The 15143-nt window shown below is 45.3% G+C and overlaps 1 protein-coding gene across 1 annotated transcript in view; it reads right to left on the reverse strand.

The window, feature by feature from the left end:
• Nucleotides 1–15143, reverse strand: part of LOC126094959 (UDP-glucosyltransferase 2-like) — a 215257-nt gene that overhangs the window by 119720 nt on the left and 80394 nt on the right. Inside the window, exon 3 of the mRNA XM_049909614.1 lies at nt 828–1006. Coding sequence (XP_049765571.1) covers nt 828–1006 — 179 coding nt within the window. The remainder of the gene's footprint in view (nt 1–827; nt 1007–15143) is intronic.

Raw genomic sequence — 15143 nt, forward strand, 5'->3', positions numbered from 1 at the left:
TGACAGACCACAACGCCAATCACTGCGGCACAGTTTCAGCTGACACTTTCGCGCTCTATAAGGTATAACAATTACGTATAACACTGATCGTCGTTTTCTGTGAAATGACCGAGTATTACGGATAAGCCGAGACACATGTTGGTTTATTTTGATTCCTCTTCCATTGGGCGAAGTTTCTGAGAAATCGGATTATGGCACTTGCTCTATTATCCTCCTGTCCGCAGCACGTGGTCGTGCGGTAGCGTTCTCGCTTCCCGCGCCCGGGTTCCCGGGTTCGATTCCCGGCGGGGTCAGGGATTTTCTCTGCCTCGTGATGACTGGGTGTTGTGTGATGTCCTTCGGTTAGTTAGGTTTAAGTAGTTCTAAGTTCTAGGGGACTGATGACCATAGATGTTAAGTCCCATAGTGCTCAGAGCCATTTGAACCATTTTTTTGCTATCCTCCTAAGAGATGTTCTGAACAGCGAGTGAAAAGCAGAGGGGCCCAAAGAGAACAAATCTGCAACTGGCTCCAAAACGAATATATTGTGACATCTGCACACAGTTCGGTCCGTGTGCAATACACGATTTTAGTTAGGAGGTTATTATTTCCAACTTACTTTCAATATAAGATGCAGAGATTCGGAAACAATAAACTACTTAGTCCATACAAGCTGCATCTAGCGGCTGGGAGTGGGGTTACATTCGTCATCACGCAAAGCTGTCGTTACTGACTACATCACAACGTACGTTGCTTCACTGTCAGTACCGTGAGATGTTGCTGATGATACTTTCCCGAAATTTTAAAGCTCGAGCGACGGTTGTAGCATTACATAGGCGTGAACTCACCTTATCCATTCCTTCACCTGAGGCAAATTCAATTCATGGTGACAGAACTCGACGCCGATTCCGTGGTACATCTGCGCCCTCACTATAGGCGAGGAGTCAGCGACCAGCGACGCGTTCACCCCTCTCATGAGGGAATAAGCAGAAGAGACGTCCAACAGCGTGTAGTTTTCATTGCTTACCTGCACAAAGTGATGCAGTAACGGTTATTTATGTGAAGTTGCACAAATAACTCATCTCGTAGCGTCGGTTAAGTAATTTTAAATATCTCACAAAGCAAAAGGAAGTAGATGGGGAAATAAGGAATTTACACTCCTGGAAATGGAAAAAAGAACACATTGACACCGGTGTGTCAGACCCACCATACATGCTCCGGACACTGCGAGAGGGCTGTACAAGCAATGATCACACGCACGGCACAGCGGACACACCAGGAACCGCGGTGTTGGCCGTCGAATGGCGCTAGCTGCGCAGCATTTGTGCACCGCCGCCGTCAGTGTCAGCAATTTTGCCGTGGCATACGGAGCTCCATCGCAGTCTTTAACACTGGTAGCATGCCGCGACAGCGTGGACGTGAACCGTATGTGCAGTTGACGGACTTTGAGCGAGGGCGTATAGTGGGCATGCGGGAGGCCGGGTGGACGTACCGCCGAATTGCTCAACACGTGGGGCGTGAGGTCTCCACAGTACATCGATGTTGTCGCCAGTGGTCGGCGGAAGGTGCACGTGCCCGTCGACCTGGGACCGGACCGCAGCGACGCACGGATGCACGCCAAGACCGTAGGATCCTACGCAGTGCCGTAGGGGACCGCACCGCCACTTCCCAGCAAATTAGGGACACTGTTGCTCCCGGGGTATCGGCGAGGACCATTCGCAACCGTCTCCATGAAGCTGGGCTACGGTCCCGCACACCGTTAGACCGTCTTCCCCTCACGCGCCAACATCGTGCAGCCCGCCTCCAGTGGTGTCGCGACAGGCGTGAATGGAGGGACGAATGGAGACGTGTCGTCTTCAGCGATGAGAGTCGCTTCTGCCTTGGTGCCAATGATGGTTGTATGCGTGTTTGGCGCCGTGCAGGTGAGCGCCACAATCAGGACTGCATACGACCGAGGCACACAGGGCCAACACCCGGCATCATGGTGTGGGGAGCGATCTCCTACACTGGCCGTACACCACTGGTGATCGTCGAGGGGACACTGAATAGTGCACGATACATCCAAACCGTCATCGAACCCATCATTCTACCATTCCTAGACCGGCAAGGGAACTTGCTGTTCCAACAGGACAATGCACGTCCGCATGTATCCCGTGCCACCCAACGTGCTCTAGAAGGTATAAGTCAACTACCCTGGCCAGCAAGATCTCCGGATCTGTCCCCCATTGAGCATGTTTGGGACTGGATGAAGCGTCGTCTCACGCGGTCTGCACGTCCAGCACGAACGCTGGTCCAACTGAGTTCCACAGGACTACATCCAGCATCTGTACGATCGTCTCCATGGGAGAATAGCAGCCTGCATTGCTGCGAAAGGTGGATATACACTGTACTAGTGCCGACATTGTGCATGCTCTGTTGCCTGTGTCTATGTGCCTGTGGTTCTGTCAGTGTGATCATTTGATGTATCTGACCCCAGGAATGTGTCAATAAAGTTTCCCCTTCCTGGGACAATGAATTCACGGTGTTCTTATTTCAATTTCCAGGAGTGTAGTTCCGTAAATTAATACGAGGATAATCCCAAAAGTAATGTCTCCTATTCTTTTTTTAACTACACAGACCTGTTTATTTCTACAATGGTTTACATCAGTTTACAGCTTGACCATTTAGCTACTTTTAGACATAATCACCATTTCTGTCATTGCATTTTTGTAGACGCTGTGGCAGTTTTTGTTTGCCCACGTCATACCAGCTCGCCGCCATGCTGTTCAGAAAGTTATGAAGCTCTGCTTTCACGTCGTCGTCGGAGCTGAATCGCTTTCCGGCCAAATGTTCTTTTAACCCAGGGAACAGGTGATAGTGACTGCGCGCCAAGTCAGGACTATAGGATGGGTGGATGATTATGTTCCACTGAAACTGTTGCAGAAGAGCAACTGTTTGTCGAGCGATGTGTGGGCGAGCGTTGTCTTGGAGACTGTGTACGCCCTTGCTCAACATTCCTCTTCTCCGGTACTGAATTGCCGTTTGATTTTTTTTAGAGTCTCACAGTACCTGTCAGCGTTAATTGTGGTCCCAGTGGGCATAAAGTTGACCAACAATACTCCTTCCCTATCCCAAAAAACGGTTGTCATGACTTTACCGGCAGACTGTGTTTGTGTGAATTTCCGCGGCTTTGGCGAAGAAGGATGCCGCCACTGGCGTGATTGTTGCTTGGTCTCAGGTGTAAAGTGGTATGCTCAGGTTTCCTGACCCGTGACAATTGAGTCAGAAAGTTGTCCTGTTCGGCTGCAAGGCGGTGAAGAAACGCACGGGAAGGATCAACTCGTTGCCGCATATGGTCCTCAGTCAGCATGCGTGGCACCCATCTTGCGCTCACCTTCCGGTAGTTCAATGTTTCTGTTAAAATACTGTGACCGGTGCTTCGGGAAACCTCAGGAACCAACGTGCAGATATCATCCAGGGTGATCTGCTGATCTTCACGCATGCTTTTCTCATCCTTCAACACTGTCTCCTCAGAAATTGACGGTCTCCCGCTGCTTTGTTCGTCGTGAATTTCGGTCCGACCAGCTGCAAATTCTCTGCACTATTTACGAACATTTTTGACATCCATGCACGACTCACCATACACTTCCGTCAATTGGCGATGGATTTCAATCGGCGCAGTGTGCTTTGCATTCAAAAACCGAATAACTGCGCAATTCGTACTTGGTGGCTGTAATATCCAACGGGAGCTCCATTCTCGACGGCTGCCAAGCCAAGACTGAGCGCCTCAGCGCGGCGTGCACATGTTTACACATAGAACATGAAATACTCTTCATAACAGTGTGACCAACTGCTACATAAACAGAGTTCTGCCACAAAAGGGGGGTGGTCAAACAAAATGCTCAATCGGTAGACGGTCAGAAGACGTAATGAGTAGCTGCTGTAAAAGCCAGTTGAGTGGAGGGTGGCGGTCGAGTGGTCAGTAAAAGTATGATCAAACGGATTAAGATATGGCAAAACGGAGCCAATAAATCGTAGCCCCTCATTATCTTGTGTACGAACTGTTTGTGAAGAGAGTATTACTGTAGTTTAGGATAACAAAGCGAAAAGTGTCTGCCTCTATCCCAGTCATTCGGTTTACCAGCGTTCGTAATGCAAGTTGCTGTTGTGCTCTTCAGTTAGAAGACTGGTTTCATACAGCTCTGCACGTTAGTCTGTCGTTTCCAAGCCTCCTAATCTCTGCATTTCTACCTGCTTAATGCAGTGAAGCCTTGGCGTCCCTCTACAATTTTTACCCCCTCCACCTCCTCCCTGCCTCCCCCTCTCCCCCCCCCCCCCTCCCCACACACTCACACGCACATTAATATACCGACGATTCCGTGACGCCTCAGAAAACAGTCAGGTAAAAAACAGTGATGCACCACGGAGGAATTATCCGAATGCGATGAAAGTGGGTAAATGTTATGTGCATGTACGGACAGATTACTACAAGAAACTTCCTGGCAGATTGTAACTGTGTGCTTGACCGAGGCTCGAACTCGGGACCTTTGCCTTTCGTGGGCAAGTGCTCTCTCTTCCAGGAGTGCTAGTTCTGCAAGGTTCGCAGGAGAGCTTCTGTTAAGTTTGGAAGGTAGGAGACGAGATACTGGCAGAAGTAAAGCTGCGAGGACGGGGCGTGAGTCGTGCTGGAGTAGCTCAGTCGGTAGAGCACTTGCCCGCGACAGGCAAAGGTCCCGAGTTCGAGTCTCGGTCCGGCACACAGTTTTAATCTGCCAGGAAGTTTCATATCAGCCACACTCCGGCGCAGAGTGAAAATCTCATTGCAGATTACCACCATTTGAGAAAATTGAATGTTTTATTCAAGAGAAAAAGTTTCACAGAATGAGCAAGTCAATACCACGTTGGGCCCCCTCTGTCCCTTTTGCAAGCAGTTATTCGGCTTCGCATTGATTGAGCGAGTTGTGGGATGTCCTCTTGGGGGATATCGTGTCAAATTCTCTCCAATTGTCGCATTAGGGGTCATCAAAATCCCGAGATGGTTGGAGGTCTCTGTCCATGACAGCCTAAACAGTCTCAGTTGGGGAGAGATACTGCAAGCATGAAGACAAACAGCAGAAACTCTCGCCGTATGTAGACGGGCACTACCTTGCTGAAATGTAAGCCCAGAATGGCATACCATGAAGGGCAATTAAACGGGTTGTAGAATACAGTTGACTTACCGCTGTGTTGTAAGGATGCCGCGTGTGATACACAAAGCGGTTCTGCCACAAAAAAAAAAAAAAAGAAAGAAAGAAAATGGTGCCTCCGACCATCACTTCTGGCTATTTGGCCGTATGGCGGGATACCGCCGTGTTGCTGTACCACGAGTCTGCGGGGCGCCTCCAGACACACCTTCGCTGCTCATGAGGGCTCAGATCCATTTGTAACCCTGTAAGAGGTATGTGCTGCCTGCGATATGTAAGCTATAAGAGAATCTGAGACCAAAGAGCAGTGTTGACTGCAGTACGAACTGTGTAGCAGTAGCAGTAAGTTGTTGCTAGCGAGCAGTCGCCTGTCTGCGCTTGTCAGTCAATCCTGTCTGGTGTATCATGTTGGCTGGGCCGGTCGCGGTGCAGCGATGCCGGAGCCTGAGTATTATAGTATAAGGTAAAAAAGCAGCCTCACGCATATCTAGTAATATTATGTAAACTCACATGTAAATCTTTTGAAAATGTCCTAATAATAATCTTTGTCTAATTTCTAACAAGCATTCATTTCAATTTAAAGAATATAATTTTTTTAATGCATGATCATTCCGATTGTTGCAAAAGAAAAATCATTTGCTTCCTTTCATAAGTAACAGATGTATAGGCCAGCATTGCACAGAGCTGTGCCGGAAAAGAGCTGTTGTAAGAGCAGATAGTTGCCGACTTTATGGAGGTGAGAATTTTTGCTTTTTATTCAGGATGATCTTACAGGGCCATGACGCAGCACTGCTGTCGTCCAAATTTTACCAGGTTACTGAATTTATTTTTTATTACGAGGTTTAGGAATTTTTCTGTTTCGAGCTTATATTAAATGAGAAAAGAATTTTGTGGGTACATTAAATGGGAACCAATTTTGTTCAGAGGTTACATAAAAAATAGAATCATATTATTATTATTATTAATTAAGTTTTTTTAAGAGGTTAGACAAAAATAAGAATCATTAACCAAACAATATTTAAAAATTATTTTGTGTGGGGAGGTTACAACCCATCACTGAAGACAGTTCTACTCCACTTAATGAGATTCCAGGCCGAGGACGTGTCTGGAGACGCTCGCGCTACCGAACAGCGCCGCGTAGAATATGAAAGATGTTTTCGCCTTACGCTGTCCCGAAAGATCAGCTGTACCGGAGAATGCAGTGGAAAACGGACACCGAACTGCATTCGATGAGACTTGCATTATCAAACGGACCGACGGCTGTGGGGACGGTGCTGTAAACGAAGCTGTAGAGATCAAAATATCGGACAACACTCTCAATAATAATGTGGTTTTGCCTCTGTTTAACTCAGAGTTTAACACAGCACTTGGTTACTTATTGCGCTTGCCCTTTTGGTCTTTCATGTCTGTTGTCTACTTTTGATAGATGCTACTAACAAGGACATTTTCAGCCTCTTACAATGCTTTCAGTAGCAACCATTCCACTCTAGATAAATAGGCCCAACTGGAGTTGGTTATACAAGACAATAAGTTTTCATGCGGTACCTGATGGGCGTAGTTGTTTCCGCAACATCGCTGGTTCCCTATTACCACCGCAACGCAGTCCGCGAAACGTCTACCCATTTAATTTCTAACAGACACGAAAAAAGCCTCATCTTTGTTGGAGAGATGGGCACAGCCGATACAATTTCTTCAGTCGGGCCAGTGGTATTTCACAAGGATTTATTTCTTGTGTTGTGATTCATAGAGAGCTGCTCCGTTAAATGCTCCTCGTGTGTCGACAATTTCTCCACTTTTTTCCCCTAGTCCTCGAGTCTCTCTACATGTGATCATATGGAGGCAACTTCCAGTTATACAGTGGCGTAAATAAATTTAATTTTTGCTACTTGCCACAATATGTTCTCCAAGCAGATACAAGGTCGCATTTTAATTGAGATGTTTAATCGCCATTTCTAAAGCAAATTTTGGTGTCATAGCCTCATACAGGAGGAAGGATGATAGACATTAATTTTGTACATGGATGCACGTTCAGAGACCGTGAATAGTTACAATTGAAAGAAAAACAGCCCTCGGTCACTATTTTTAACAAATTAACCTGGATTCAACACTGCACCTGCACCACGCAAGTAACGAACAGCCCTTAGTGGCTCGCTATCACAGTTTTTATTTATCTTAAATATCTTTGTGACTAATGCACTTTTGGCATATTTATTGTTTTATAAATGACATATAAGTACTGCCAGTCTTTTACGATAATTCCATACTTACACCCTATCATACGTTTTCAGCCATAATTCTCTGACCATGTTATAGAATATAGACCATTGTATGATTTAAATTCTGAGGAAGACACTCCTAGCAGTGATGAAACCAGGTTAATTTGTTAAAAATCGTGACCGAGGGCTGTTTTTCTTTCAATTGATAGATATTAATGTTCCGTAACTACTTGTGACCTTTACTAATATTACTCGAAGTTTACAAATTGAATAAGATTGCACCACGGCAGCGACGTGGCGAGTCCTTATCTACCACCTTCTAGTTCCTTTCTCTACAGACATACGAAGATTTAAAACGAAGAAGATGGTCGAGGGCGTATGCGTAACCACATCTACCGGAGTCAACAGTGACTATAGCAATGTTCTTTGCTTCTTTTTGGATACTGGATGTTTTAATTTCATTCTGCCATCTACGAAACTGCAACGAAAATTAAAGAAACTATATTAAGAAAATGGAAACAAGGTTATAGGGTTACTGGCAGACAATCGCTAACAGGTGCTATCGTTCCTTTGTTTACCCGTGCGCAGGTTCTTCACACCAAAGTAAAAACACTGCGCGACAGACGTAAAGGACCACTTTTTAGATACCACGTAACTCCCACCTATTGCGACGTTTAAATTAGACATTCCACTCAAAAGTATACACAAACGTTCCTCCGTATCGGCGCCCTGGGACGCTTTAGTCGGTGAGGTGTCGACACATGTGAAGAAAACGTCCTGCTCCGAAGTCCACGCGACATTAAGGTGGGTTAACGATGTCACGTTGGCTCCAATTTCCACCACAATTCTGCCCAACGCCGCCGCGGACGTGTCACAAGATGCGAAGGTCGTCACAGCCCGTTTTACCCACTTTTCACCCCTTCTTTTGACGCCTCTACAATGGATGTTACACTACTGGCCACAAAAATTGCTACACCACGAAGATGACGTGCTGCAGACGCGAAATTTAACCGACAGGAAGAAGATGCTGTGATATGCAAATGATTAGCTTTTCAGAGCACTCACACAAGGTTGGCCCCGCTGGCGACACCTACAACGTTCTGACGTGAGGAAAGTTTCCAACCGATTTCTCGTACACAAACAGCAGTTGACGGGCGTTGCCTGGTGAAACGTTGTGATGCCTCGTCTAACGAGGAGAAATGCGTACCATCACGTTTCCGACTTTGATAAAGGTCGGATTGTAGACTATCCGGTTTATCGTATCGCGACATTGCGGCTCGCTTTGGTCGAGATTCAATGACTGTTAGCAGAATATGGAATCGGTGGGTTCAGGAGGGTAATAAGGAACGCCGTGCTGGATCCCAACGGCCTCGTATCACTAGCAGTCGAGATGACAGGCATCTTATCCGCATAGCAAAAACAAATCGTGCAGCCACGTCTCGATCCCTCAGTCAACAGATGGTGACGTTTCTAAGACAACAACCATCTGCACGAACAGTTCGACGACGTTTGCAGCAGCATGGACTATCACCTCGGAGAGCATGGCTGCGGTTACCCTTGACGCAGCATCACAGACAGGAGCCCCTGCGATGGTGTACTCAACGACCAACCTGGGTGCACGAATGGCAAAATGTCATTTCTTCGAATGAATCCAGGTTCTGTTTACAGCATAATAATGGTCGCATCCGTGTCTGGTGACATCGCGGTGAACGCACATTGGAAGCGTGTATTCGTCATCGCCATACTGGCGTATCACCCGGCGTGATGGTGTGGGGTGCCATTGGTTACACGTCTCGGTCACCTCTTGTTCGCACTGACGGCACTTTGAACAGTGGATGTTACATTTCAGATGTGTTACGACCAGTGGCTCTACCCTTCATTCGATCCCTGCGAAACCTTACATTTCAGCAGGATAATTGACAACCGCATGTTGCAGGTCCTATACGGGCCTTTCTGCATACAGAAATTATTCGACTGCTGCCCTGCCCTGCACATTCTCCAGATCTCTCTCTAATTGAAAACGTCTGGTCAATGGTGGCTGAGCAACTAGCTCGTCACAATACGTCAGTCACTACTCTCGATGAACTGTGGTATCGTGTTGAAGCTGCATGGGCAGCTGTACGTGCACACGCCATCCAAGCTCCGTTTGACTCAATGCCCAGGCGTATCAAGGCCGTTATTAAGGTCAGAGGTGGTTGTTCTAGGTACTGATTTTTCAGGATCTATGCACCCAAATTGCGTGAAAATGTAATCACATGTCAGTTCTAGTATAATATATTTGTCCAATGAAAACCCGTTTATCATCTGCATGTGTTGTTGGTGTAGCAATTTTAATGGCCAGTAGTGTAGATCCGTGACACATATCGCCAGGGTTCTGAGCGGCGGTAGATATGGAATCGGCCACTCACAAGAAAACTGCGATATTTCAACACAGTGCGTCGCAGTTCTAACATCCATCGCAGAGGCGACCAAAGAAGAGGTGAAATGTTTGTGAGAGGGGCTCTGACGACGTTCTCGTCGTGTGACACGTCCACGACTGCGTTGGCAGAATTGTGGTGGAAATTGGTGACAATGTGACATCATTAACCCCCATGACGAGTCACATGAACCTCTAAACTGCGGCCTTGTTTTCACGAGAGTGGCGTCTCATGGCGCCTCGTTCTTGCGTCATTACACAGGAAGGATGTACGCGCCTTCGAGGCAAGAGTCAAACTTGCATCGCAGTGTGTGGAAATTACAGCGTTCCGCAAAAACGGTCCTTCAGTTCTGTTGCACACTGTACTTTCCGATCATTTTAGTTAAATTTGCTATGGTTTTTATCCACTTAAATCTACACTACTCGCCATTAAAACTGCTACACCAAGAAGAAATGCAGATGACAAACGGGTATTCATTGGACAAATATATTATACTAGAACTTACTTGTGATTACATTTTCACGCAATTTGGGTGCACAGATCCAGAGAAATCAGTATCCAGAACAGACACCTCTGGCCGTAATAACGGCCTTGATACGTCTGGGCATTGAGTCTGTAAGTAGGCTGTTTATGTTTTCTTACTGGCAACGTTACGTAGCGCTCTGTATGAAAATCACTGGCTGTGCTGTGTGCAGTCTATGGCCAGTTTGCATTGTTGTCAGCCATTGTAGTGTTGGGCAGCTGGAAGTGAACAGCGCGTAGCGTTGCGCAGTTAGAGGTGAGCCGCCAGCAGTGGTGGATGTGTGGAAGGAAATGGCGGAGTTTTGAAATTACATATATTATGACTTTTGATGATATTAAGGTAGATACATTGTTTGTTCTCTATTAAAATCTTTCATTTGCTAACTATCCCTATCAGTAGTTAGTGCCTTCCGTAGTTTGAATCTTTTATTTAGCTGGCAGTAGTGGCGCTCGCTGTATTGCAGTAGTTCGAGTAATGAAGATTTTTGTGAGGTAAGTGATTTGTGAAAGGTATAGGTTAATGTTAGTCAGGGCCATTCTTTTGCAGGGATTTTTGAAAGTCAGATTGCGTTGCGCTAAAAATATTGTGTGTCACTTTAGTGAATGTTTGAGTACGTTCAGTTTTGCTCAGCTGTTTGAAAAGCAAATAGTGTAAGAGGTTTATCAGCACAGTCGTGTATAATTGTTCAAAGGGGACGTTTCAAGTCGAATAGAGCTTTGGTGGCGTGTACAGGTACAGCTGCCCATGCAGCTTCAACACGATACCACAGTTCATCAAGAGTAGTGACTGGCGTATTGTAACGAGGCAGTTGCTCGGCCACCATTGCCCAGACGTTTTCAATTGGTGAGATATTTGGAGAATGTGCTGGCCAGGGTAGCAGTCGAAAATTTCTGTAACCATAAAGGCCCATACAGGACCTGCAACATGCGGTCGTGCATTAACCTACCAAAATGTACGGTTTCACAGGGATCGAATGAAGGGTAGAGCCACAGGTCGTAACACATCTGAAATGTAACGTCCACTATTGAAAGTGCCGTTAATTCGAACAAGAGGTGACCGAGACGTGTAACCAATGGCACCCCATACCATCACGCCGGGTGATACGCCAGTATGGCGATGACGAATACACTCTTCCAATGTGCGTTCACCGCGATGTCGCCAAAGACGGATGCGAACATCATGATGCTGTAAACAGAACCTAAATTCATCCGAGAAAATGACGTTTTGCCATTCGTCCGCCCAGGTTCGTCGTTGAGTACACCATCGCAGGCGCTCCTGTTTGCGATGCAGCATCAAGGGTAACCGCAGCCATGGTCTCCGAGCTGATAGTCCATGCTGCTGCAAACGTCGTCGAACTGTTCGTGCAGCTGGTTGTTGTCTTGCAAACGTCCCCATCTGTTGACTCAGGGATCGAGATCGGATAAGATGCCTGTCATCTCGATTGCTAGTGATACGAGGCCGTTGGGATCCAGCACGGCGTTCCGTATTACCCTCCTGAACCCACCGATTCCATATTCTGCTAACAGTCATTGGATCTCGACCAACGCGAGCAGCAGTGTCGCGATACGATAAACCGCAATAGCGATAGGCTACAATCCGACCTTTATCAAAGTCGGAAACGTGATGGAACGCATTTCTCCTCCTTAGGCATCACAACGTGTCACCAGGCAACGCCGGTCAACTGCTGTTTGTGTATGAGAAATCGGTTGGAAACTTTCCTCATGTCAGCACGTTGTAGGTGTCGCCACCATCGCCAACCATATGTGAATGCAATTAAAAGCTAATCATTTGCATATCACAGCATCTTCTTCCTGTCGGTTAAATTTCGCGTCTGTAGCACGTCATCTTCTTGGTGTAGCAATTTTAATGGCCAGTAGTGTAAAAAGGTAGGGGTAGAAGCCTACAAAGGCAATCAATGTGTAAGTAGGCTGTTTATGTTTTCTTATTGGCAACGTTACGTAGCGCTCTGTATGAAAATCACTGGCTGTGCTGTATGCAGTCTGTGGCTAGTTTTCATTGTTGTCTGCCATTGTAGTGTTGGGCAGCTGGACGTGAACAGCGCGTAGCGGTGCGCAGTTGGAGGTGAGCCGACAGCAGTGGTGGATGTGGGGAGAGAAATGGCGGAGATTTGAAATTTGTAAGACTGGATGGCATATATATTATGATTATTAAGGTAAATACATTGTTTGTACTCTATTAAAATCTTTCATTTGCTAACTATCCCTATCAGTAGTTAGTGCCTTCAGTAGTTTGAATCTTTTATTTAGCTGGCAGTAGTGGCGCTCGTTGTATTGCAGTAGTTAAGAGTAACGAAGATTTTTGGTGAGGTAAGTGATTTGTGAAAGGTATAGGTTAATGTTAGTCAGGGCCATTCTTTTGTAGGGATTATTGAAAGTCAGATTGCGTTGCGCTAAAAATATTGTGTGTCAGTTTAAGCACAGTCTTGTATAAATTTTCAAAGGGGACGTTTCATATGTCGACCCTTAGCCGAGGATACCTCACTGGAATCTTTTGATATTTTCTTGTAGTTTGTGTAATTAGTGTAGATTTTGTTTATTGCTAGCGCGTAATTGTAGAGAGAATCTCCTTTGTAGGTGCAGTCTTTCATTGTTGTACAGTAAAACAGTTGTGGCAAGCAGGTAGATTTGCACCAAGTATTTCGCAGCTGCGCTTGCAATTAACTAGATATTATTTTCAGTTCTATGTTAATGTGTTCTCTTATTTTTGCTCTTAAAATTGTGTTTTTTTGTGTTGGCGTGTGAAATATTGTGACAATAATGGCGTGTGAAAAACGTAATACTAGGCTTCAAAGTAAACTGAGAAATGACAGTGAAGACGAAAGCAGTGTGTCAGCGCCACCGTGTAATGAATTAACTAATGTTCAAAGTAGTAATTTGGTAATTGTACATAGGGAAATGGAGCGGGCTGCAAACAATGGTGTAGACAGTGAAACAATTAGTGAACAGGGAAGCATTATCGATCGATCGGTCAGCAACAGCTTGCCTCAGGAATCCGAAATGACAGGACACAATCTTGCAAATACTGTAGATTCTGGTTTTGCGTCCTCGCCCTTTTCTCAAATAAGTCAAGACACATTTTCTGCTATTCAAACTGCGAATATTGCCGGTTCAAATGCGTTGCCGAATAGCACTGAGGACCATGTTTCAGACACCAGTGCACTGTTATTACAGTTAATGCAACAAATGGGACAAAGGCTACAAAAGTTAGACACGACGCTTGAACAAAATCAGAAACAAATGGGACAAAATCTTCAAAAGTTAGACACAATGGAACAAAATCAGAGACAAACACAGCAAAAGCTTCAAAAGTTAGACACAATGGAACAAAATCTTCGGAAGTTAGACACCACACTTGAACAAACACGTGAAGATTTAACTACTGAGTTACATAACATTGAATCGAAATGTCAAAAAGTCTGTAATGGTGTAAAAACACAAATTTGTGAGCATTTTCAACCTATTTTTTCGCGGCATGAAAATGCATTACAGAATCACGAAGCAGCCATAAAAGAACTGCAAACCATTGTTCATGGAAATCATGAGACCTTGTGGGCTAAAATTGACTCAGTTGCATCTACCGATTCGGTTACGCAACTTACAAAAACTCAGGAAAACTTAAAGGACACAATAGATTCGATTTCAACACAAATGGACTCTCTGAAACTTGGTTCAGAAAAACACACTGAGGAAATGTGTTCACTATCGGAGAAAGTAGCCGAACTTTCGGATCAGGTCACTAACTTATCTACGAAGGTAGATGATAATCTGAATGACACAAAACTGGTAGTCTTTAATGACACAGAAGAGTGCAAACAAATTAGGAAACTGGAACAAAATCTGAATCAAATTAATACGCAACACCAAAGAGAAATCCGGGAAGTACAACATCAGCTGACACAGGTAATACAAGAATTACATATTTCAGAGGACACTCGCGCTCCAATACGGGAAGAGGGACATAGAAATACGGAACAGCCACAAAATAATAACTCAGGGCACTTCGGAAATTATGAAAGAAATTGAGATGGAACCGCCGACACGACGTAACAATGACCGACATGCTACTCGCTGACACGATAATTTTGACTATAAGCTGTTCATTACTACATGTAAATTCAAAACGTTTAAGAATTCTGCCAACGACATTCATCCACAAGCGTGGCTCCATCAATTCACTCATTGTTTTCCTCCTAACTGGTCATTGGAGCACAGGTTAGAATTTATGTGTGGCTACTTGGAGAATGAACCAGCTGTAAGAATGCGATCGGTCATTCACGATTGTCACAGTGAATGAGAATTTTACCATGCGTTCCTCTCAGCATATTGGTCTCAAACTACACAAGACCGAGTAAAACATAGCATCATAATGATGAAACATTTCGAACAATCTGAATTTTCCAGTCTTGTGAAATATTTTGAAGACATGTTGCACAAGAATCAGTACCTGTCAAACCCATAAAGCCCCTCAGAACTCATCCGCATTTGCTTAATCAAACTGCCTGAATATTTACGACATATTATTTTAGCAGGACGTTGCAAAGACGACATTGAAGCTTTTCAGGGACTGTTACAAGAACTGGAAATTGACACTGACAATCGCAGAACGCGAAAAGAGGAGCACAACAATTACAGATCACATCCGTCACAATTCCGCGATGACAGAAATAATATACGACAAGGCTATTCTTTCAATGTAAATCGTGACCGAAACAGACACCATCCGTATGACAACCGTTGGCAGAGTAGTAATAATTACAGGGAAAGATCACCTCTCCGCGGTAATGACTGTCACAGAGACAATCAGAGAAACAGACAATATTGGAACC

This window comes from Schistocerca cancellata, chromosome 8 (assembly GCF_023864275.1).
Source record: "Schistocerca cancellata isolate TAMUIC-IGC-003103 chromosome 8, iqSchCanc2.1, whole genome shotgun sequence".
In the NCBI taxonomy this organism is placed as follows: Eukaryota; Metazoa; Arthropoda; class Insecta; order Orthoptera; family Acrididae; genus Schistocerca; species Schistocerca cancellata.